Source organism: Crotalus tigris, unplaced genomic scaffold (assembly GCF_016545835.1).
Source record: "Crotalus tigris isolate CLP2741 ecotype Arizona unplaced genomic scaffold, ASM1654583v1 scf7180000024339.11422700, whole genome shotgun sequence".
Classification (NCBI taxonomy): Eukaryota; Metazoa; Chordata; class Lepidosauria; order Squamata; family Viperidae; genus Crotalus; species Crotalus tigris.
Genome location: NW_024100509.1, coordinates 6208557 through 6234437, shown reverse-complemented (window position 1 = coordinate 6234437; position 25881 = coordinate 6208557). Strand labels below are relative to the sequence as shown.

General features: G+C 39.1%; 1 protein-coding gene across 3 annotated transcripts in view; it reads right to left on the bottom strand.

The window, feature by feature from the left end:
• POLR3F (RNA polymerase III subunit F) overlaps positions 1 to 25881 on the bottom strand; it is a 54472-nt gene that overhangs the window by 12828 nt on the left and 15763 nt on the right. For 2 of the 3 annotated variants that reach the window (XR_005554630.1, XM_039326166.1), the window contains exons 5-8: positions 12751 to 12863; positions 7103 to 7246; positions 5236 to 5343; positions 3991 to 4182 (exon numbers count right to left, since the gene is read on the bottom strand). Coding sequence is in view for 2 of the 3 variants with exons in the window: in XM_039326166.1 (XP_039182100.1) it covers positions 3991 to 4182; positions 5236 to 5343; positions 7103 to 7246; positions 12751 to 12863 (557 nt within the window). In the remaining variant the exon portion in view is untranslated. The remainder of the gene's footprint in view (positions 1 to 3990; positions 4183 to 5235; positions 5344 to 7102; positions 7247 to 12750; positions 12864 to 25881) is intronic. The other variant, XM_039326167.1, reaches the window with a different exon arrangement.

Genomic DNA, 25881 nt, shown 5'->3' with positions numbered 1-25881 from the left:
CAGCTCTGGGACACACCCCTGCCCTGCGTCCTAAATAACCCGATCACCACACCCACTGTGTACGCCCCAATCACCCTGATTATCCCCGTAGATTACAGCCTCCACCTGTACCGCGCCTCCACCCCGCCCCCTTCCCAGCAACCACCACTTGTCAGACCCAGCGTCCTATATTCATATGTCCACCTTGCATAATGCCGGTCTATCCCGTCCTCTCCGTTGGCATGGTAATTAGTCATATGGGCCGTTCGTCACTGTGTAAGCGCCGGCAGCAGTTCATTCACGTCGCCGGTGCTTGGCTCCCACAGGGCTGCTTGGAGCGCTGTACGGAGATTCGGGTACCGTGCATCTTCCACATGCAGGTAGGTCTCACGCTGGGTCTGACACTTTCTAGGATTCGCAAACTTTTACCAGCAATTCATTCCCTCGTTCACTAAGAATGCTCTGCCAATTGCTGAGCTACAGAAAACTGGGAAAGGAGGGGAAAAGCCCCAAACTTGTCAACCATTACAATGGTCTATGGCCATGGTGGCGAACCTATGGCATGTGTGCCACAGGTGGCATGCAGAGCCCTCTCTGTGGGCACGCGCGCTGTCACCCCAGTCCTAGGCCTTCAGCTGGGTTTTATAAAACCTTTTCGCTTTAGGCCTCTGCCGCCGTGTGCAAAAAAAAGGTTCAATCAATCAATTTCAACTCGCAGAAAAAAAAAAGATCTCGCAAAGTTGGAATTGATTGAACTTTTTAGTTCCACCCAATCTGCCGTTACCACAGCAGCCACACCCACCCAATGGGCCACACCCATCCGGCACCCAACGATACATACGTGGGTTTTGGGTTGCAATTGGGCACTTGGTCTCTAAAAGGTTTGCCATCACTGGTCTATGGAATGCCAAGCAGCACTTGAGCACTTAAGATATTGTTTGCAGCCAAACTTGTTCTCAAACACCCTGACCCTGAGGAGCAATTCATCATTCAAGCTGATGCTAGTGACGTAGCTGTGAGAGCAGTACTCTTATAAAGAAACAAAAAGGGGGACCTACAACCTTGTACCTACCCTTCTAAAAAAATGATAGACACTGAGAGGCAATGGGATGTTTGAGAGAAGGAGGCTTTTGCAGTGAGGTGGGCGCTGCTAACTTGGCACCACTTCCTTGAGGGAAGCAAAGTGCCTTTTGAAATATGGACTGATCATAAAAATCTAGAAGCGCTGAGAACCCCTTGAAAATTGTCACCTAAACAAATCCAATGGGCACAATATTTTAAACATTTTAACTTTGATTTGAAGTAGTTCCCTGGGGGGAAGAATTTTTTGGCTGATGCCTTGTCAAGAATGCCCCATACAAAAGCCGCCGACACGAAATCATTAATTCTATCATTCCATTACCACAATCAGTTTTTCAAGTGACCACCAGAGGCCAGACACAAAAGCAGTCTACAGAAAGCTGCATGACCCAAAAGCTCAGGGAAGAATTAAAGACTGATACCTGGTTCCAAGAGAATGAAACCCTATCGACCTATTGAGATGGTTTAACCTGGAAGTGGTCCAAACTATACCTGCCAGAATTCCTCAGAATTCAAACCCTTCAATGCAGGTTGGTCACTTTGGATTTTTAAAGACATTGCACTTAGTCCAGTGGCAGTTTTGGTGGGCAGGGATGAAAAGAGACATTGAAAGCTATGTAGAGTTGTGCCAATTGTGCAGCCATGAATAAATATCCTGGCAAGTCCCAGGGTTATTGCAACCAGTAGCAGACCCATCCCCACCCTGGGAGGAAATAGCCATGGATTTTATTGTTGAATTATCAGAAAGTAAGGAAAATATGATAATCTGGACTGTCATTGATCTCTTTTCAAAGCAAGCCCATTTCATTGCCTGCTCAGGGCTCCTCAACCTTTTGGGCATCAGGGATCAGTTATGTGGAGAGAAGTTTTTCCATGAACGGGCGGGTGTGTGGTTTTGTGTGCTGCCTGAATCCTGCAGATGGGGCTTTGCTTGTTTGTGCGGACTGGTTGCTGGCATGCCACAAAGCGGGGGTTGGGGACCCCTGCTTTAGGGGGTCCGACTGTCAACTCTACAACGAATGTGGCTGAAGCCATCTTGCTTGTTCTAGTTTGCCATAGGAATGGGAGGAGAGAAATGGAGGTTTTCTGATAGTTTAAACAATTTTCTGTCCTGTGGGAACCAAGATAATTTCAAACGGTCAGATTGATGACCAGGAATTAGGGGACAGTATTAATTATGAATATATATAGATGGCTTCTCTCTCTTTGGTTACTTGTAATCCTAGATTCAGGGTCAGGAAAGGATAGCAAGGACAACACCCAATATCCTAACCCACTCAAGAACATATGATATCTTTAAATAACACTCAAATGAGAACATTTAGCTAATTCTGCTTTCTCCCTTCTTATCTACAGTATGCCAGACTTACTGGGTGCAATCTTTATCTTATGTGTGTCAGCTTTGCTGGATGGGTTGCTTATGTAATTATACAGAATAAATACAAGGATTTCTTGTCATTTGTTGCTCCCTTCATTTACAGGAGTCCGTCTCTATTCAGCTGAATAAACACGTAAAACTTAAAAGGCACTTTCTGGTTTCCTGTATTTCTTTAATCAGCAAAACCTCAGAACCTGTATATCAAGATGAGGGGGTTGGGTGCACTATTAGAAACCCCGTCACCCTATTCTATTGGGAAACATAATTGATTGCATAATATGGGGGTGGGAAGTTTAACTTTGTAATAGTGTAATTCTTTGGAGGGAATTTCAGACTTGGTTTCACTTTTGATTATGCCAATACTTTGTAACCAATAAACATATTCTTTAAGAAGCCTCTAGCCTTGGAGTTCTAATTTATCTGGTCTCATCTATTAGAACCTTGACAGCAGCATACATAATATTCCTTCTTTCTTGTTTTCCACATAACACTGAGATGGGTTGGCTAACAAAGATGAGCTAATCCAAGGCACTCAACTGGCACCTATGCCTAACTAAGGAATAAAACTCAGTCTCCAGGATTCTAGCCCAAACCTTCACTACAGTGTTGATATTCAAAACTTTTTCTCAAAAGATCAAGAAGAAAAAAAAGACATCCCTCTCCTCCATCAGAAAAAAAATCCCCATGAATTTTCAGTTCATCTCATATGTCTGGTTTAGCTAGGTTCACTGTAACCCACACAATTAACTAAGGCCCTCAACCTCAAAAGGCTGCTCAGTTTTCCTTTATATTCATGGCAAAAACAATTTTAACTTTGCCTATTGTTTAATAGCTGATATTTTAAACTTATCCTTAATATTTCAACACAGAATAAAAGAGATTTTTTTAAAAAATAAAGCTGGAATAAGGAAATAAACTCACAGTAATATAACCTAAACATTAATATTTTTTTCTGAAAAATATCAATCCCGTAGGTCCTACAACACATATTCACCAACAGGATCTTACTTGAATGATTTCCCACTCCTGCCTAATTATTTTGCCAGATATAAAACAATACCCTGTAAAGGTAGTCCTCAACATACAACCACAATTGAGTCCAAAATTCCTGTTGCTAAGTGAGACATTTGTTAAGTGAGTTTTGTTCCATTTTACAATCTTTCTTGCTACAGTTGTTAAGTGAATCACTGTAGCTATTAAGTTAGTGAGACACGTGTTTAGTGAATCTGACTTCCTCATTGATTCTGCTTGTCAGAAGGTTACAAAAGCTGATCATATGACCACGGGACACTGCAACCATCATAAATATGAGTCAGTTGCCAAGCATCTGAATTTTGATCACATGACCATGGAGATGCTGCCCACATGACCAGTCATGTCACTTTTTCCAGTCCCGTTATAACTTTGAACAGTTACTAAATGAAGTGTTGTAAAATGAGGACTACCTGTATTCTGAAGTCTAATTTGAATAACTGATATGCAGATACATTCTAATGAGTCACACTAGTAAAACATCTGATTTCAATGTATTTCATATCCTGAGCAATACTTACTGGACAAAGTCCACAAGGTATCCGTATCAACCCAGTGGGTTGTATGACTGGACTGATGGCTCTGTACAGTTTCATGTGCCCGTCTACACTTCCTGCTGATGCTTCCTTTGCAGCAATAATGGTCATTTCTACTTTTCCATCATATATTAAGGTGTTTAAAATGGTTTCTATGTCCTCCATTGACAATTCTACCTAAAGAATTTAAAAAGCTCAAATAAGAATTCTCTAGGAAAAGGAGTACACTGATGCTTGAAAAGCAGGCTATTGTAAATGCTTACTATAACACAATTACTGCTTAATTGAACAGAACTGTTTTTTTTTAAATCCAACTGGAACTTCAGCATGATTTCAGCATGGAAGGATTAAATTATTAGTTTAGTTATCAAGAAATGTTGTAAAGACAATTGCTTTCCAATTACATAGACTATTCAAGATCCCTCTTTGAGGGAGATGGGTACTCTAGAAATACAAAGTGTAAATAAATAAAAACAATAAAGAGTAAAATTGCCAGAGGTAGGCTGAATATCCATTTTAAAAAGTAAACATAGTTCAATCAAAACAGAGCTTAAGTCTTCTCTAGCAAAAAAAGGAATAGAAAGTGCTTTAAAACAAGTGGACCATAAAACTCAGCTATATCTCTAATTCAGAATTACTTTTGCATGATATGATGCAGAGATCATCCAACACTATTAAAATATATGCCCATGAAAAAGCATGCCCCTTTTGTTCTAACAGGTAGAATTTTAATTTTCTTCAAAACTAAAATTTGATTTATAATCAATTATTATTAAAAGTAATTGCTAAATCCAATAACCAAGCATTTCTTTGATGTACATTCTGAAGCATTTTTATTTAAAAGTCTTGCTTGACTTCTATTGCTTACAAGAAAAAAAATTTCCTTTTTCATTCTCTCTTTATTTCTTTCTATATTTCTGTGGATAAAATCTAAAAAACAGGATCTAATTTTTTAAAAATAATACTCAAAAATGAATTTATAATCCAACTGATTATATTTAAAAATGGCTCATGAAAGCCATTGGCAAAAATTAATCATCAGATATCCTTTAGAACCATGAATGTTAGGATCAATACCAGCAGCTTAAAATTAAGGTGACCAATGCATTAATGCAGTTCAACTAAAGGTTGATCTATAAATACAACAAAAAAGAAAATGCCTATTATTTTGTGAGACACAACATTGTTCTTTGAGCACAAAATGAAAAACTAATACACCAACGATCTTACCTTACTGATACCTAACTCACTGATATATTTCCACACTTCATGAGAAGATGCAAATGAGCTATTTCTTTGTATCATAGGATTCTGTTTGGTTTCTCGAGCTGCTTCGGCCTACAATATCAATGGAAAAAAGATGTAGTAGAGAAGCTGCTTATATCAGTGGAGAAGAGTGTTTTAGCTGGTATTCATTCAAAGACACTTGCAAGTAAGCTATTCAGGAAGTATTTTAAAGAAACATTTCCTGGCATTAAAATAATTAACCTTCAACAAACATAACTTCTCTGTGGCTTCCTTTTACTGCTCTTCCACATTATTCTTTGACTATTCAAGATTAAGAAAAGTTCCTTTTTAAAAACAAATACTTTAAAGAACTGAATTTTAAAAAAATTATTTTTCATTCATTATCTTGTGTCATAATGATGCCTAACAATAACTTAATTACCACAATATCTAGCGGTAGATAAAATTGGCCATTTTTTTCTTCAGAAAAGTTCTTGCAATTTTCTTCAGAGAATAGAAGAAAGCACGAAGGGATTGGTTATCTCAATTTTATTCAATAATGAATAAATTGAATTAGTTAATAAAGTTGAAAAGACACAAATATTGGAATAAAACTACATGAAATGCTGAAATTCTCAGTGCTATCAAAAGCTAAAAATATATAGTATATGTATTCTGGAAAGCAAAATGTTAGAAATTCAAACATGTAAATTAGAATTCTCTGTCATATACTAGGACTTTGGTCTTTTTTTCTGCCACATAAAGTACCACATCTGTCATATTAAATGTTAAGTGTCTAACCAGCTTGTGAGATCATTACATAAGACATTTGCCTTTTTAGTTATATCCCAGGGATCCCTTCCTTAGGAACAGCTTTAATGTACTCAAACTGTTCAGGAAAAAAATCAGTTATAGGAGACACAGGTTTCACAGCATCCACTATAAAATGCAAGATTCAATATGAATACTCTGAAGTATCACAAAATTATAGAACTCCCTGCTCTATAAAATTCCTATATTGCCTGAATTTAAAAACATCCAGCTAAGGACAATCTACAAATTTGTTAAGAGTAGGGACTGGAAAACTTAAGAAACTTATTGCAATGGTCTGGGGTGAAAATTAGATAGGTTTAGAGAAACCTTATCAAGTACAGAATGAGAATGATACCTACAAAACTGCAGCTAAGACAATGCATTGTTTTGGTAGACAAAAAATATAGGAAGCCAGACTCTGAAGTTTTCAGTTTTATGACTCCAGAGCATTATCTTTCTAAAATGTCAATTATCATATGCATACAATGGAATGTCAGCATTTGCTTAGAAATATTGTAATGTTTTTCTTCTCACACTTCCTAGAAGATATACAAAGCACTGCAGATCTCCCAAGTGAAGACTGTTGGCTTGACCCATCAAGATTCTAGCTGTGCCTTATTTAGACACAGTTAAACCTCACTTTACTCACTGCATTGTGAAGTTAAATTTGAAGTTACAATGGTGCTTAAAAATAAATTTGCAACCAGGGTGCACATTTATGACCTTTCCAACATCAATCTCTCTCAGTCATGTGTTTGCCATTACAATCAGTTAGGACACACTGTCCTGTGCCTGATCCATTTTTTTTCTTATTTTTCCCCCTTTGTACAGCAGAGAGATTGGAAAGAAGGAATTACAAGAAAATGAGTAGGCACCCAATGGGGAAGAAATTGGCCTTTTTGTGTAGCATGCCCACAGCTCCCAGTGCTCCCACCACAGTGCTTTTTGTGGGTATTCCCCACTGAGTATCTGCTTACTCCCTTATAATTCCCTCTTATAAGAGGGGAAAGAAAAAAGGGGGAAGAACATATGCAAATTACACATATGGGTCATTTACCTTAGTCTGAAGAAATTTAAAACATTGTTGATTTAGCACCTCTACAAATTCAGATTCAAAATCTTGGTCACTGTACCAAGCTCCTCCTGTCACAGAACGATCAGGCTGGAGATTGTACAACATGTATACTTTCTTCTTGGATGCCTATTGAGTTAATGACATGTTTTATTCAACTCTTCTGCAATATGAAAAATCTAATATTTACCATTAAGAATATTTATCCTGTATGATACAGGTATTCCTCAACTTACAACAATTCATTTAGTGACTATTTGAAGTTACAATGGCACTGAAAAGGTGAGTTTTGATCATTTATCACATTTATGACTGTTGTAGCATCCCCATGGTCACATGATCAAAATTTGGAGGTTGGCAATTGGCATGTATTTATGTTTGCAGTGTCCTGTGGTCATGTGATCACCTTTTGTGACCTTCTGACAAGCAAAGTCAATGGAGAAGCCAGATTCACTTAGAGGGAGTTGAAGTTGCTGGAACCTTGGGTGAAAGTGACCACGTCATACTGGAATTCAATATACCGTAAATGCCGGCGTATAAGATGACTTCCGCGAGCACTGAAATCGGCGCCAAAGACGGGGGTCGTCTTATACGCCGAGTCGTCTTATATGCCGGAAATACTGGTAGTTTTCGGCGTATAAGACGACGTTCTAGGAATGCGGCCCGGCTATAAAGACGGGGGTCGTCTTATACGTCGGGTCGCCTAATACGCCGGCATATACGGTAATACAAACACAAGCAATAGAAAATAATAGAAAACAATCCAACCAGTGTCTTAAACTTCAAAACAGCTGATTTTAATGAACTCAGAGAGTACCTAGGAAAGATTTCATGGACGAAAATCCTAAAGGGGAAAATAACTCAAGAAGCATGGGAAACACTGAAGAGTATGATCATAGGGGCTCAGTCAAGCGCAAAGAGAAAAAAAAAAGAGAAACAAGAAATTCAAGAGAAAACCAGCATGGCTGCACAAAGCTCTCTCTGACAAACTGAAAGACAAAAAGTACAAGTACAAGTACAAGTACAAGTACAAGTATTCTATTCTATTCTATTCTATTCTATTCTATTCTATTCTATTCTATTCTATTCTATTCTATTCTATTCTATTCTATTCTATTCTATTCTATTCTATCCCAGTCAGAGCTATAATTATGATTCACCAGTATACATATATGCTAAGAATAGGTACACTAGGTTTTGCAAGAAAATGAAGCAAGGGAATAACTATGGCTTACTAAACACTTTGGTGATGGAATAAAAAATGAAATATAAGTATGAGATTTAAAATAGATTATTCCCTTCATTTAGTCTTTTATTTTTCTTAATTTCCTACTTTTGTATTTTATGTGGCTATATTCTTCCTGATTTCATTCTTTAGTTTAAGCCACATTATTGTAGACCTGTCACTTGTAACCTGGGTGGCTATATTTTTATGATGCCCTTTTTGCAGTATTTTGGACAAGGATAAAATATTGTGGAAAGGAAATTCTGTGGAAGAAGATAGGATCTACTTCATTATACTGATAATACATTGCTATCTCTATTCTCCCATCTACAATTTTTTTCAGAAGCAGGTTAAATTATAATAGTCTGGATGCTATTCATTCTCAGAAAATAAAATTTGAGATATTTTTATAAATCAAATGGCTAACTTTATGATGGTAACAAGCAGGATATGGCAGGAGCTGTTTGGGCCCACTTAACCATGAGTAAATTCTATTATAATCTTCAGTCATGCTAGTCATTGGGGGTATCCACTAAATTAATGGGTTGGAGAAATGCTGTGGATACAGTTTACGTAGACTTCAGTAAGATATTTAACAAAGTAGATCATAGCTTATTTCTAGGTAAGATAGAAACATGTAGATTTACCATTGGCTGACCAATGTACTCAGCCTGTAGTCCTCAATGGAACTACATTTAAATGGAGGGACATATGTAGTAAGGCACCTCAAAGTACTGTTTTGGGCCCAGTACTGTTCAACATCTTCACAAATCATCTAGATAAGGGAAAGAAGAGGAACTCAAAATGTGCAAATGACACCAAGCTGGGGGAATAGTCAACATTTTAGAAGATAGACTCAAAATGGAGAAGAATCTTGACAGACGTGAACACTGGGCCCTATCCAACAAAATGTAATTCAGTGATGAGAAAAGTTGGGTCTTACACTTAGGCAAAAAACCAAAATGCACAGGTATAGATGGCACAACCACAAGTATGAGCCAGCAGTGTGCTGCAGCTGCCAAAAAAGGCAATGCAGTCCTAAGCTGCATCAACAGAGAGATAGTATCAAGATCATGTGACGTGTTAGTACTGTTTTAACCACACTTATTAAGACCACACTTAGAACACTGTGTCCAGTTCTGGTCACCATGATACAAAAAGATTTTGAGACTCTAGAAAGAGCGCAGAGAAAAGGAACAAAAACGGTTAGGGGACTGCAGGCTGAACCATATGATGAATGGTTTGGGGAACTAGATATATCTTGTCTAATGAAGAGAATGACAAGGGCTGACATGATGGTATTCCAATATTGGGGGTGTCACAAAGAAGAGAGAGTTAACCTATTCTCCAAACCACATGAGGGCAGACAAAAAGCAACAGATGAGTGACTGTCAAAGATTAATTACAATTAATCAGTGGAAGAGCTTGTCTCCAGAAGTTGTTGGTGCTCCATCACTGGAGGTTTTTAAGAAGAGATTGGGCAGCCATCTATCTGATGGTATAGGTCTCCTGGTTGAGTAGGGGGTTGGACTAGAAGATCACCAAGGTCCCTTCCAACTCTGTTATTTTGCACCTCAAAAAATATTATAGAATTATTAATTCTATCTTCAGAAGATGAGAACGGGCTGGGGGACTGACATTTCTTGGATTAAAGTACAGCCTTTAGCTATCAAGCTTACATGTTTCACTAAATATTGTGATGATGGAATAAAAAGATGTATTAGAATAGACATGTCAAACACAAGGCCTGGGGGCCGGATGCAGCCCGTTAAGTGTTTTCATGTGGCCCGCGAAGCCATCCTGGAAACAGTGAGGGAATGGCCCCCGCTGCCTTGGCCCTGGCCGGCCGGGAGCCAATGTACAATTTGGTGGTGGTCATCTGTGCTGAAATGCATTCAGTCTTAGCTCCACAAGGCTGTCTGGAAACAGAGGAATCAGCCCCTGCCACGTCGGCCCCGCCCCCTGGGTGCATGCTGGGGAGGTGTCACCCTTTGTGAGGAATGAAGAAATGCACCATCGCTTGGAAGTGGCCAGCAAATGGCCCTCGCTTACTTCACATATCTGGCTTGATGGGCTCTGGGGGAGGGGTTTCAGCAGGCAGGGGGCGCTCTCCTCGCAGCGCCGAGCTGGGTGACGCGAATCTGAAGAGAAGTGCAATGCTGCCTAGCCCCCAGCCTGCCCAGTTTCAGCAGGCAGCAAGGTATAAAGCTGGAGAGCTTCGCATCGCCCAGCTCAACCTGTCAGCGCTGTGAGGAGAGCGCCCGCTGCCTGCTGAAACCGGGCAGGCTGGGGGCTGGGTGGTATCGCAATTCTTTTTGGATTTGCACCGCCTGGTTCAGCCTCATGGCGCTGTGAGGAGAGCGCCCCGCTGCCTGCTGAAACTGGGCAGGCTGGGGTCTGGGCAGCATTGCGCAGGTAATGTTGACTCTCACGCTGCTCCTGGCATCCCCTCCGCCAGAGCCCACCAAGCCAGATATGTGAAGTAGGTGAGGGCCATGTGCTGGCCACTTCCAGACGATGGTGCATTTCTTCATTCCTCACGAAGGGTGACACTTCCCCAGCTGTGTTTCTCCCTCCCTCATCTCAAATATTTTCCCACCACTCTATACTTAGGAAGGAGGGAAGGAGGGAAGGAAAGAAGGAGAGGGAGGGTCTGAGGGAAGCCTTGCCTTAGTCCTGCCCTGCTGCCCTTTCACTATCGCTTTGCCCCCTCCTCCTGGCCTATCATCCTGGCCCCCTCCTCCTCGCCTATCCTGGGGTCGCCCATCCTATTGCTAAGGAAGCTTTGGATACAAAGCTGGGTCTCCTCCCATGGAGAGGGAATGGGCCTCCCTCTGACTTTGCCCTCGTACCCATCATGAGCAACCTGGCTAAGGAGAGCAAGCACAGCAGCAGCAGCCTTGAGGAGGAGGTAAGTGCAGCTGGGCGCCCCCTTGGGAAAGGGCTGGGCTTGATGCCGCGAGTGCTCGAGGGCCAGGCTGGGTGTTTGACCTCTGTTGCCAAGGGCTCCGGGCAGCCCACACGACCATCTGGTCTCCCCCGCATGGCCTGAGAGGAACAGTGAGGTTCCTTCAGTGGACCATGCCTTGGCACTTGCCCTGGTCCCACCCCCTTCTGCCAGAGACCCTCAGATCTGTCCCATTCCTGCCCAGGCCCCCACAGGCACCCTTGACACAAACGATGTAGAGCTGGCCATGCCCACCCAGTAGGCCACACCCACTCCATCCAAGTCTACCCAGTAGGCTGCATCCACTCTGGCCATACCCACCCGGCCCCCCGAGGGCAACCGTAATGCTGATGCGGCCCTCAATGAAGCTGAGTTTTACACCCCTGTATTGGAAGAATGATCTATCCTTTCAAAACTTTCTCAATATGATAAGATAAGCATTCATTGTTATTTATCTATATAATACTAAAATTCTCTTGTTTGTCTGTAATCTTCAATTTGCCAACAGCGCATCATAGTGCAAATATCAAGATACCTCAAATCCGCTAACTTAAAGAATATATACAAAATCCAGGGCCCATTATTCTCATGTAATTGAAATTTCAAAGACTTTCACACCAGTTGTATTCACACTGATAGTCAGTGTCACTGTGGAAAGTCATGATCACATGATCGTGATTTGCAATTATTTTCCAATTATACTTCCAGAAACACATAAGTTGTGTGGTGCAAGGGAAACTGATAAATATTACCATTCGCTTTCCCACCTCATGTTGGTCTCTGTGCCCAATTGGCTGGTGGCAAAGCTTGACAGGCAAACAGTGGCCGTTTTGGAATGAGGCCAAAACCTGAAATCTCTTAATTGGCAGTGGGCAGAAAGGGAAGAATAAGGGAGTGACTTGGATGTCTGATGGCAAGATATATCCGACTGGAGAATACCAGTAGTCAACAGGTGAGTCCTCTTCCTTCCTAGAGGGGAGGGGGCCATCGGGACACAGTGGGGTGGGAGCGGGGTTGTTTTCCTCCTGATCTACAGCTTTCTCCCTCTTTCCCCAGCAAAATGGCAAACAGTTTTATGGTCAACCAAGGAAGAGGAAGAGGCTTCATCAGAGATCTGATGAGGGCTGTGAGAGAAGTAAATTATATGTGAAATTATATGCTATATTATATGTGAAAACAAGTGTGACCCAACAGGTCATGAGTTGTCCAGTGTACATTAAATGGCTTTCTAAAACAGTTGTTAATACATTTTGTGAAATTACCCAAAAGCATATTACATCATAAGAAAAACCAATAATTTCACGAAAGATACAATTTATAAAAAGTTTGTAATGTTTACAAAAAGTTCATTAAAAAGAACAATTTGTGTTGGAAGGTTATTGCAAATGTAAAAATACTGCAAATATTATAATATTGAAAAATAAGATCACTGAGTTACTTGAAAATTATAGATATACTCACTGCTACAGACTTTACAGCTTTAATGAGTTTCTTGCTTTCCAAATTCTTCAGGATCTTGTTTATCTCAGTTAATGGAAGATTGCTTTTATATCTGATATCTCTGCTCCAAATGCCTGATTTTTTGAAAAGATGAAAAATTAAATTAGCTGAGTAATGTATCACATATCTGATTACATTGTAGATGGTGGACACTCCTTCCCAACCCTTTTATTTTTCCTTACTAAATAATTAAATAATACATGCATAGATACATACATACATACATAGAGGTAGCCCTTGAGTTATGACAGCTTACTTAGTAATGGTTCAAAGTTATGACAATACCCCCCAAAGTACTTATGACCCAGTCCCAAAGTTTTGACTGTCGCAGCACTCCTGTGGTCATTCATTCTTATGACCAAGTGCCAAGATGCTGCAGGTCCTCACAGGCATAGGGCCTGCTCTGCCAGCCCACTGGGCTCCAGCTCCGCTCCTCCCCATCCCATATCACCAATCACTCATCTTTCCAAGATCTTCAGAGCTCAAGAGTTTGGGGTATAGGAGACAGGATGCTCCATTGCTGGGCCACATGCCAAAATTCCGTAAGTGGCCATTGTTTTTGAGATGCTGGTGAAATCCTAGCCTTCCTTCCCAAGGCCTCAAGGAAGGCAGGCACTTGCCATAGTTGAGGAAGAGAGAAACACATTTCCCTTTTAAGTCCTCAAAAGTCACCCGGAAGGAAGGGGTGGAAAAGCCAAGGAACTTGCTTGTGCGCACAAGAGTTGAACTTGCTCAAAGCATAAACTTCTCCAACCCAGTACATCTTACTCCTGAAGAAACCTGCCTGTGAAGTCAGCCCAGCTCCTGTTGTTGCATCATGGTAGCAATTTTTCAGTACTACTGAGCTGCAGAGAACAGCATACGAAGTCCTGAGTTAGGAATTTTTGAAACACTACAAGAGGAATACCAGCAGGAACTCATTCTGTTTCGCCCATGTAGGAGTCACTCTCCCTGCAGAGTCTGGCCTCTGCTTTAGAAAAGCTGTTCATCCAGAAGATGCCCTTTAAATCCATATTCCTCACTGAGCGAAGGGAAGCAACCTGGCTCCTTGCAAAAGCAAAGGCACTGCTTGCACGGAGGAGGAAGAAACACTGTTCTTTCATTTTGGCCAACAGGGTTTTGGGAAGATGCAACAAGACAAACTGCTAAAACTTGAGATGTCTCTCCCCTCCCCCCCTTCATCCTGACAACGAAGGATGCAGACAAAGCCTAAAGCACACAGCTTCCCTTTTATCAGTACTGCAACTCTAGAAGTGCCAAAGCAAAGGCTTTCTTTTTTCCCCCAAGCTTAAGCCACATACTGTTATATAAATGTCTTGGGAAGGGAGGCAAAGGTTTCAGCTTGCAAGCAATAGCTGCTTTTCCCCAAGCTTTAGCAGTGCATGCTAATGCCTTGTAAGGATGGCTAAGATTTCGCCAGTGTTCCAGAAAAAAATGGCCACTTCCGTAACTCTGCCACATGGCACAGCAATGGAGCATCCTATCCTCCTTCCTTATTCAACCTTTTGAGCTCTGGAGATCAGTGATGGAGGTGGTGTGGAGGGGACTCAAGCAGCTCTGGGGACCCCAAATGGTAGGAAGTAGAGCACGAGGTATCTCAGGGTGGGGGAATGCCTTGGGAGGCTGGAGGCACAGGCAGCCCACCAAGACACCCCATGTTCCATCTAATAACTCGCACATTCATTTATGAAGGGTCCTTGGTGTTCTCTGAGCTTGTTTTCTTACAGAAGTTTCATTACCCAAACTAGGTAACATCATCAGGACTGGCACTGATGATGTTACCTAGTTTGGGTAATGAAATGTCTGCAAGAAAACAAGCAAGTTCAGATCTGTAAAGCCAACAATCCTATCCAAGCTGCAACTAATCTTTTTCTAGCATTTCTAAATAAATTAACAAAAAGGACAGATTCATGAAAGAATGTGAAGAAATTAATATTCAATATTATTCAAAATTAGTAACTATGAAGATACTAAAAGAAGGAGAACAAAAAGAAGTTATAAATATAAAAAGTATTTAAAAATAAGTTTTGTTCAAAAATCTACTTTATAAAAAAATGCCACAAATCTTGACAAGCAATATACTTGACTTTCCCCCTAGGCATTTGGTCCATTGAGTGGATTCCCATTTGGGTTGTTTAATCAATGTGTCTAGTCACCATTTTACATATTGGGTAGGGTTTTTTAATGCTATGTACACATAGTCCTTGATTTACAACAATTCATTTAGTGATCATTCAAAGTTACGACACTGAAAGTGACTTATGACTATTTTTGACAGTTGCAGTGTCCTGGGCTTATGTGATTATCTTTTGCTACCGTCTGACAAGCAAAGTCAATGGGGAATCCAGAGTCATTTAATAACCATGATACTAATATAACAACTGCTGTCAGGTCCACCATGCAGGTGTCCTGCCATTCTGTTGGATGGAGAGGGAAGGCTTCTGGCATTCTTGGTACGCTTTCATTTTTGCTGTAACTACTTGCGAATTAGGGAGAGTGACTGTCTTCAGAGAAGAAGCAGATTCCTTCTCAGCTGGTTCCAGCCTAGTTCCAAGGTCGTCATGCCCCGAGAGTAACCTGTTATCTACCCAGTACCTCAAGTTCTCTTAATATCTCTGCAGCATCATATTGGCTGCCGGTGGTCTGGTCAAGGGTGTTGGGTTTGGGGGGGGAAATGAAATAATTGCTTTGAACTTTGTGCAAGACCTTCAGATTCCGCCTGACTTTTCTGCATCCACTATCTCATTTTATGGTATAGTTGAACTCGTTTAATTATCTATTTTTAAAAAGAACTACTATACTAAAACTACTATACTAAAAAGCAGAGACATCACCCTGCCAACAAAATACATATAGTCAAGACCATGGTTTTCCCAGTTGCAATGTCTGGTTGTGAAAGTTGGACCATAAGAGAGGCTGAGCGCAAAAGAACTGAGGCCTTTGAACTATAGTGCTGGAGAAGACTCCTGCGAGTTCCCTGGACTGCAAGGCGATCAAACCGATCAGTCTTAGAGGAGATCAACTCTGAGTGCTCTTTAGAAGGCCAGATCCTGAAGTTGAAACTCAAGTACTTGGGCCACCTAATGAGCAGGAAGGACTCACTGGAAAAGAGCCTAATGCTGGGAAAGATTGAGGGCAATAGAAGAAAGGGACAACAGAGAATGAGGTGGTTGGATGTCGTCACTGAAGCAGTAGGCGTGAGCTTAAATGAACTCCAGAAGATGGTAGAGGACAGGAAGGCCTGGAGGAATGTTGTCCATAGGGTCGCGATGGGTCAGACACGACTTTGCAACTAAAAACAACTATACTAAAATGCTCAGTCTTAATTTATTGTATATAACAATATATATCCTAAATCTTACAATTTTAGAATTGTAAGAACATTAACTGAGTTGTGGGTGGTATGAATATTTCTGGCACAATAACGTCAAGTTTAATGTAGAATTTAAAAATCAATTGTTAATTGTGCCATATTGAGAATAGATAAAAATCCAGGTTGTGCACCAAATAGAATAGAATAGAGCTGGAAGGGATCTTGGAGGTCTTCTAGACCAGCCCCCTGCTCAAGTAGGAAAACCAATACCATTTCAGACAAGTGATTGTCTAGTCTCCAGTGATGGAGCATCCACAATTTCTGAAGGCAAGCTGTTCTACTGGTTAACTGTCCTCACTGTTATGAAGTTCCTCCTTAATTCCAGGTTGCTTCTCTCTTTGGTCTTCTCTCTTTCCAACCATTGTTTCTTATCCTGGCCTTTGATGCTTTGGAGAATAATTTGATGCCCTCTTCTTTGTGGCAGCCCCTCAAATACTGGAATACTTCTATCATGTTACCCCTATTTCTTCTTTTCTTTAGACTAGCCAAACTCAAGCCTGCAGCCGTTCTTCATCTAATTTAGTCTCCAGGTCTTTGATCATCTTAGTTGTTATTCTTTGAACGTTGGAAGTCTCAACATCTTTGTTGTAGTGTGGTGACCAAAACTGGCTGTAGTATTCCAGGTGTGGTCTTACTAGGGTTTTATAAAGTGATATTAATACTTCGCATGATCTTGATTCTATGCCTCTGTTTATACAACCCAGGATTGTATTAGCTTTTTTGGCTGCTGCTGCACACTGCTGGCTCATATTCAAGTGATCATCCACTAGAACATCAAGGTCCCTCTCAAAATTATTGTTTTTGAGCCTAATCTGTACTTATACCTTGATTTTCTCTGCCTAAATATAAAACTTTGCTTTTTTCAACATTAAAATTCATTTTGTTGGATAGGGCCGATGTTCAAATTTGTCAAGGTCTTTTTGGATCCTGAGCTTGTCTTCTGGAGTATTGGCTATTCCTGCCAGTTTAGTGTAATCTGCAAATTTAATGAGTTCCCTTTCTATTCCCTCATCTAAGTCATTTATGAAGATATTGAAGAGTACTGAGCCTAAGATGGAGCCTTGTGGTACCCCACTGCTTCTCTCCATGTGGATGTAGTACCACTGAGGACTATTTGTTGAGTACGGTTTGTCAGCCAGCTATAAACATCTGGTGGTGATAGTGTCTATTCCCCTTTTTTCTAGCTTACCAAGCAGTATACTTCGTCAAATACCTTACTGAAACCTAAGTATACTATATCCACAGCATTTCACTGGTCTACTAATTTAGTCACTTTATCAAAGAATGAAATAAGATTGTTTTGGCATGATTTGTTTTTAACAAATGCGTACTGGCTACTAGTTATAACTTTGTTTGGTTCTAGTTGTTTGCAGATCTGTTTTTTGATTATCTTTTCCAGTATCTTCCCAGGTATGGATGTTAGACTGATTGATAGGTAGTTTCCTTGTTCTGTTTTTCCCCCTTTCTTGAAGATGGGAACCACATCAGCCCTTTTCCAATCCTCAGGTACTTCCCCGGTACTCTAGGATTTTTGAAAGATATGGTGCAATTTTTCTGAGATAATATCTGCCAGCTCCTTCAGAACTCTGGGATGTAATCTGTTGGGTCCCGGTGATTTATATTCGTCAAGGTCGGATAGGTGTTCTCTTACCATTTTCTTAATTTTTGTTTCTAGTTTATCTTTTGCAGTAGTTTTTTTAGTATGTTGAGCTATAATTTCTTTTTGTGTGAAGACTGATGCAAAGAATGAGTTAAGCTGCTCTGCTTTCTCCCTGTTGCCTGTTACTTTCTTGCCATCTTCTCTCTTTAGTGGACCTACAGGTTCCTTGACTTTTTTCTTGTTATTAATATGTTGAAAGAAACTTTTTTATTGTCCTTGATGTTGCAAGTCTTTGTTCATTCTGAGCCTTTGCTTTCCTGACTTCATCTTGGCATGTTCTGGCTGTCTACTGATAATCAGCTTTAGTTATGTGCCTCTCTTTCCATTTTTTGTACTTGTCCTTTTTGTCTTTCAGTTTGTCAGACAGATCTTTGTGCAGCCATGCTGGTTTCTTCTTAAATTTTTCTTTTTCAGTGGTATTGTGCTGGACTGGGCTTTTATGATTGCATTTTTCAGAGTTTCTCACACTTCATGAGTTGTTTTCCCCTTTAGGATTTTCATCCATGGAATCTTTCCTAGGTTCTCTCTTTTGAAGTTTAAGACACTGGTTGGATTATTTTCTATTGCTTGTGTTTGCATTATATTGAATTCCAGTATGATATGGTCACATTCACCAAGGCTCTAGCAGTTTCAACTCCCTCTATCACTTCTTCTCTATTAGTAAGAATTAGGTCCAGTAAAGCTTTACTTCTAGTTCCCTCCTCTACCTTTATGGATCTTAGTGCAAGAAGCACTTTATACAGAAATAATAGACAAAAGTTAAATGTGAGATACTATCAGATGCAAAAGATCAGGACCACACATGAAGTTCCAGTTACATTGATTTATTACTTATCATGCCTATGCACATAAATCTACTCAACTAATGGTTAGCAGTATTTTGGAACTAGGTAAGGGCCAACAAAATTCAAGAGGGGGTGGAATTGGTTCGTTTGTGGCTATGTAGGGATTCTAGGTTAATTCCTCTTTTGACTCTGCCCCCAGGTACTGCCACTCCTTCTTCTACAATATTATAATTTTATCAGAATAACAGAGTTGGAAGGGATGAGGGAGGTCTCCTAGTCGAACCCCCTACTCAAGCAGGAAAACTTGGAGAGCTTCCGGTACGGAGCGACAGCGATGGCGGCTATCCTCTAGCCGTCCAGCTGGGAAAGTATTAGAGCCACGGAGCGCAGCGCGCATCAGCTGGCCCGCGGCTCGGAATTCCCTTCCCGGGCAAAGGGAAGGGACAGAGAGTACAAGAGTAGAGGTAGAACCCCTGAACCCTCTCTGGATTTAATTCTAGAGGGGGTGAAAGGAGTGTTCCCTCGGAGCTCTTGTTGTCTCCGCCTCCCAGCTGTTTTTGCTTCCTAGGAAGCAAAAGAAACTGCCGCTTCTATCTCCGTGCTTATAGAGAGTTGGTGAGTAATTCCTAAAAAACCGGACAGAGCAGTTTAAAGGATTTTTTCTTATATAATTTAGGTGTTTATTTTTTTTTTATTTAGTTTTGATTATTTCTCCTTTTTTTTTCTTTTTATTATTGTGGAGAAGGAATTAAGATGGCGTTTTGAAAGTGACGGAGTTTTTTTTTCCTTTGTCTTTTGTTTCACTTTCTCCTTTTAAGGACTGGACTTTACTTTTGCTTTTGGTATTGAATTCTCTTTTTTGATTTTTTTTCCTGGTCTTTTTTCTCTGGATTTTCAAGGATTATAGTGTTTTTGCTGCCTCTTTTAAAAGTAAAAATTTTTCTCTTTCCCCCTCATTTCTTTTTTTTTTGGGGGGGGGGAAAGGGAAGTGAGAACTGTGTCATTTAAAATGGCTTCAAAGAGACAGCCGCCTTCTACAACATCCAAGGTGATTTCCTCCCCTATAACTTCTACTGCACAACCACAACAACAACTTAAACATGCACCACCGGCACAGCCACCACCCTCCCCTCCTTTGCCTGGACTTTCAGCACAAGAGGTTAGAGGTATAATGGGAGAGGCTGTAGCTCAAATGAGAGAGGAAATGAAGCAATTTTCTACACAGCTTAAATCAGAAATTAAATCTGACTTCAAAGAAGAGATAAGTGGGATAAAGGATCAATTGGAAAATAACAATAATATTTTGCGACAAGATATACTTGCAGCAGTCTCAGGTTTGGCTACAGTGGTGGTTAAGCTGGATGCAAGACTCGAGGAAGTTGAAGATAAAGTTGATTCCTTTGATGATAAAATTCAAGATGTGGAAAGGAAGGTGGAGACTTCACAAGAAGATATTCTGATGTTTCAGTATAGGCAGATGGAATATGCCTTGAGGATTAGAGGCCTCAAGGAAGATATGAATCAAGATCTGATGGAGGTGGTCCTTACTGATTTGGCTGTGGTTTTGGATATGGACAAAGGAGAATTACGCAGAGAAGTTGAAAAAGTGTACAGGCTTAACTCTTGGATTGCTAAGCAGAAGAATTTGCCTAGAGATGTGGTGATTTATTTTACGAAGAAGTCTCTGCGTAATGAGATCATACAAGCCTTTTATAATAAAAGATTTCAGATAGCTGCCCAAGATGTCATCATACTAAAGGAAATCCCATCAAAAATTTTAAGAATCAGGAAAGATTTTGCTTTCTTAGCTAATGAGCTTAAAGCTAGATCGATGCCATTTAGATGGGAAATCCCGATGGGTATTGTTTTGAGCCATGCGGGGACACATTATAGATTGAATACGGTTGATAAAGCTAGAGAATTCTATACTTCAGTCCTAGGTGCAGGCTCAACTTTACCTGTTCAGAAATCCCTGAGTGGCAAAGAGGCGGAGCAGCAGTCTGAGGCATTAGGTTTGGTTTCTGCTGGGATGCTGCAAGCTGAAGGGCAACGCCAGACGGAGGTTAAAGAGCAGAGAATGACTCGTGCAGCTTATAAACGTAAAGAGAAGGAGCAACGTAAAAAAGAGACCAAAGAGATTTCTCCTGGAAATGTATCACCGCCGGTGGGAGGAGCAAGACCCAAGAGTCATGCAACACATGTTGCAATTTCAGATCTCCAAGGTGTCTTCTCCAGGCTGCGGGCCAAGGGAGATGGCAAAGTTTTTGACCTGGAATGTTAATGGATTGAATTCTCCTCAGAAAAGGAAAAAAATCTTTTATTATTTGAAGCAACGTAATAATGATGTTATTTGCTTACAGGAAACTCATATTTTACTTAAGGATCAGAAATATTTAGTTAATGCCCGTCTGGGATCTCACTTCGTATCTTCTGCTCCCGGGAAGAAGGGGGGAGTTGTTATCTATGTTAAGCAAAATCTACCAGTTTGTCTGGTGGAGTCTGACCCCCAAGGGAGATATGTGATGGTTGAATTGGGCTTATATGGTAAGAAAGTACTTATAGTGGGACTATATGCACCAAATCAGCAACAGGAACAATTTTACAGACTCTTACATGAAAAAATAAATCTGCTGGACTACAGATCTGTGGTACTAATGGGGGATTGGAACGGTGTCTTAGATGTACAAAGGGACAAAAAAGGTTCCTCTCCTCTTCTTAAGCAGGCAAAATTACCTAAAGCCTTTTTTGATATGAAAGAGGACTGGGAATTACGGGACTATTGGCGGGAATGTAATCAAGAGGAGAAAGACTTTACCTTCTTTTCAGATAGACACCAATCCTTCTCAAGAATTGACTTCTTCTTGATTACAACGGACTTATATAATAGAGTAAAGAATGTCAAGATTTTCCCTAGGTCTTTGACGGATCATAGTCCAGTCTGGATGGAGTTGACTCAAGAAAAAGAGGAGAGAAGATCCTGGAGGGTGAATGAGAATTTATTTAGACAAGAAAAAAATGTTCAGAAATTAAAGGAGTGTTTAAAGGATTATTTTGCTTTGAATATGTATAAGGGGACTTCAATGTCAATGGTATGGGATGCAGGGAAAGCATTTATGCATGGGATTTTGATAAAAATGAATAACTGTCATAAGCAAAAACAGATTCAGAAACGTAAAGAATTGGAAGATGAAATTAAATTAAAAGAAAAGTCTTTGATTTTAAATCCTTCTGATGAAAGTATTAAAGAATCCTTAAAGTTGTTAAGAACACAATTTAATATGTTGTTAGCAGATCAAGCTGCAACCAATTTATTGTTTATGAAACAAAATACATTCTGTAATGCTAACAAGCCAGGGAGATGGCTGGCTTATCAATTGAGAAAGAAACAGAGACAGAGAACAATAGATAAAATAAATTACAAGGGTAAATTAGTTTCTCAGAAGGAACTGATTAAGAAATCTTTTTTGGATTATTATCAAAAATTATATAAATCTACTAATGTGCAAATTTTAGAGATAAATAAATATCTAAGCGAGGTTAGTTTCCCTAAATTGACAGAGGATCAGAAACATGAAGTTAATGGTTTAATTACTAAGGAGGAAATTTCGCTAGCAATTCAACAATTGAAACCAGGGAAAGCACCGGGTACGGATGGGTTAACAGCTGTTTATTATAAAGCTTTATTGGAGGAGATGATTCAACCATTAGGTGATCTTTTTTGGCATTTTACAGGGTCAAGAGATTCCTCCCTCATGGCGTACTGCTTTTATATCATTGATTCCAAAGGAAGATCAAGATCTTACTTTACCAAAGAATTATAGGCCTATATCTCTTTTAAATGTGGATTATAAGATATTTGTAAAAATCTTAGTAAATAGGCTTATGAGGGTGGTGCACCACCTTGTGCATAAAGATCAATCTGGGTTCATAACTGGAAGGTACATGAAAAATAATGTCAGACAAATTATTAATTTATTAGAATATTTAGATAAAAATAACCAAGTTCCTGCAGGGCTGATATTTTTAGATGCTGAAAAAGCCTTTGATCAATTGAATTGGCATTTTATGTTAAGAGTAATGGAAGAGATGAATTTTGGTGAAAAGATATTGCAAGCTCTTATGGTAATATATCAAAAACAAACGGCACAACTTATCGTTAATGGAGGCTTGTCAGAGGTTTTTACAATAGAGAAAGGTACTAGACAGGGTTGCCCATTATCACCGTTGCTGTTTGTCTTAACACTGGAAATACTGTTGATCAAAATTCGAGAGTCGCAGGAAATTAAAGGAATAGAAGTTAATAAAAAAGAGTATAAGTTAAGAGCTTTTGCGGATGACTTGGTTATTACTTTGTCGCAACCTACTTATTCTGTAGTAAAATTATTACAGTTGATTCATAATTATGGTTTGGTTTCGGGTTTTAAGATTAATGTTAATAAGACTAAAATTTTACCTAAAAATATGACTAGTCGGGAGAAGCAGACTTTGGTTAATTTGACGGGTTTTGAAATTGTTAATAAGGTAAAATATTTGGGGGTGATGCTATCTGTTTCTAATGCAAAATTATTTAAAAATAATTATGAAAGGTTGTGGGTTAGGGTACAGAGAGACTTGAAGAATTGGGAAAAGTTGCAATTATCCCTCATGGGAAGAATTGCAGTGATAAAAATGAATATTCTACCCAAGTTTCTCTTTTTGTTCCAAATGATACCGATTTTGAAGAATGAGATCAATTTAACTGAGTGGCAGAAAGGCCTTAATAAATTTATTTGGGCAGGGAAAAAGCCAAGGGTTAAATTTAAAATTATGCAAGATTTCCGTGAGAGGGGAGGACTCAAGGTGCCGAATTTGAAATTATATTATGATGCGGTGGTTTTAACATTAGTTAGTGACTGGGTAAATTTGACAAATTCTGATATACTTCACTTAGAGGGATGGAATTTACTTTTTGGGTGGCATGCCTATTTAATATTTAATAAAAAAATGGATTGGGCTTTTAAATCTCATATCTTAAGAATTTCTTTACTTAGGGTTTGGAGAAAATATTATAAAAGTGATTTCAAAGTACCATTATGGGCTATACCTTGGCATGCAATAGAAGGAATAAAAAGAGGGGTTAAAATGGATATGGTGTCCTATAGACAGTTACTTAAATGGGATGGACAAAACTGGCAGTTAAAATCACGGGAAGAGTTAGCACAAGAAAATATTATTTATTCTTGGTTCCAATATAGGCAATTATTAGACAGATGGAAGATGGACTGTAAGGTGGGTTTTCTCAGAGAAGATGAAAATCTTATTAAGCAAGTGAAGGATCAAAGACAAACCCACATTAAGAGGATTTATGGGGTTTTAGTTGAATTGGATTCAGAAACGGAACTAATTAAAGATTGTATGATTAGATGGGCGCAGAATTTTGGTGAGCCAGTTCCATTGGACACCTGGGAAACTATTTGGGTGAGAAATGTCAAATTTACACAAGCACAGAACTTAAGGGAGAATTTTTATAAAATGTTTTATAGATGGCACCTTGATCCACAAAAAATGTCTTTTATGTACCCTGACTTACAACCTAAATGTTGGAGATGTGGTTGTATGGACGCTACTTATTATCATATTTGGTGGTCGTGCAGAGAGATAAAAGCATTCTGGATTAAGATATGGTGGAATATCCAGAGAATTTTTAAAAGGAGGGTAAAATTTACTCCACAATTATTTTTGTTAGGTATAGTTATTGATTGTGATACAAAGGAGGTTATATTGATGTTAAATTTGATTACAGCTGCGAGGCTGTTAGTAGGACAATATTGGAAGAAGGAATCTTTGCCTACATTGCAGGAATGGTTTCTTAAAGTGTCTTATTTGGCGGAAATGGCAAAGATTTCGGCTTTCTTAAAGGGTCAAACGCAAGAGAAATTTCTTGCTGTTTGGGATAAATGGATAAAATTTATACAATTTAAATTTGATATAAAAAAATACTATATAGTTTTTTCATAATTTTTAACTTTATATATATATATATATTCTATTTTATATTTTTTTATATAAATATAAATTTTTTTAACTTTTTTTAATTAAGCCTATATTCTGCTCTGGGAGGCCCTGGGGGGGGGAAGGGGGGGTTTGGGTAGGGGTGGGGGAAGGGGGGTTTTGTTGGGTAATGTTTGTTTTTATTTGTATATGTTGTTTTTTGTTTTTGTATTGTCTTTTATTTTCTGTAAAATTTATAAAACTTTTTAATAATAATAAAAAAAAAAGCAGGAAAACTTATACCATTTCAGACAAATGGTTGTCCAATCTCTTCTTTAAAACCTCCTGTGTTGGAGCACCCACAATTTCTGGAAGCAAGTCATTCCATTGCTTAATTGTTCTAATTGTCAGGAAATTTCTCCTTAGTTTTACATTGGTTCTCTCCTTGATTAGTTTCCATCCATTGCTTTTTGATGATTTGGAGAATAGACCCTTTTCTTTGTGGGCAGCCCTAGATATTGGAACACTGCTATCATGTGTTTTTCATTAAACTAGACATACCCAAGTCTTGCAATCATTCTTCGTACGTTTTAGCTTCCATCCCCTAATAATATTTGTTGCTCTTCTCTGCACTCTTTCTAGAATCTCAACATCTTTTCTACATTGTGATAACTAAAACTGGATGCAATATTCCAAGTGTGCTCTTACCAAGGCATTATATTAATACTTTATGTGATTTTTTATAACAAGTTTTATTGATTTTTCAATTTTACATCAAGTGTTTAGGAAGCAGCATGGTGATTGGGTAGTCAATAGTCCAATAACAGAATCTTTCGTACATATCTCAGGTTGCATCAATAAAAATTCCCTATTTCCCTTAATGATTATATCATATTCAAGTTAATACAATTCTAGCTATAGCTCAGTCAATACATTTGTCAATATAATTTTGCTTATACATATCCAAGTCCTGTTTTTAAGTTTTATCTAATTCCAATTACCGTGTTCCAATTTAGCCTTTGGTAACCGTAATATTTAAACTTCTGGTAACCCAAATTTCCCTAATTTCATTACAAAATAATTGTCGTGTCTAAAATACACGTTATTCAGATAATTACATTCTTACTTTATTTCACAAGTATATTCTATTTCTCGTCCTAGTACTTCATCATTTATTAGTAAAATATCTTTCATTGTCACAAATCCACTTCCATATTACAATTCAAAACTATAATCTAATGGCTAATTTTCATTTCCTTTATAGATCTAAGTCCTCGATATTAAATCAATCAATATCTCTAAAA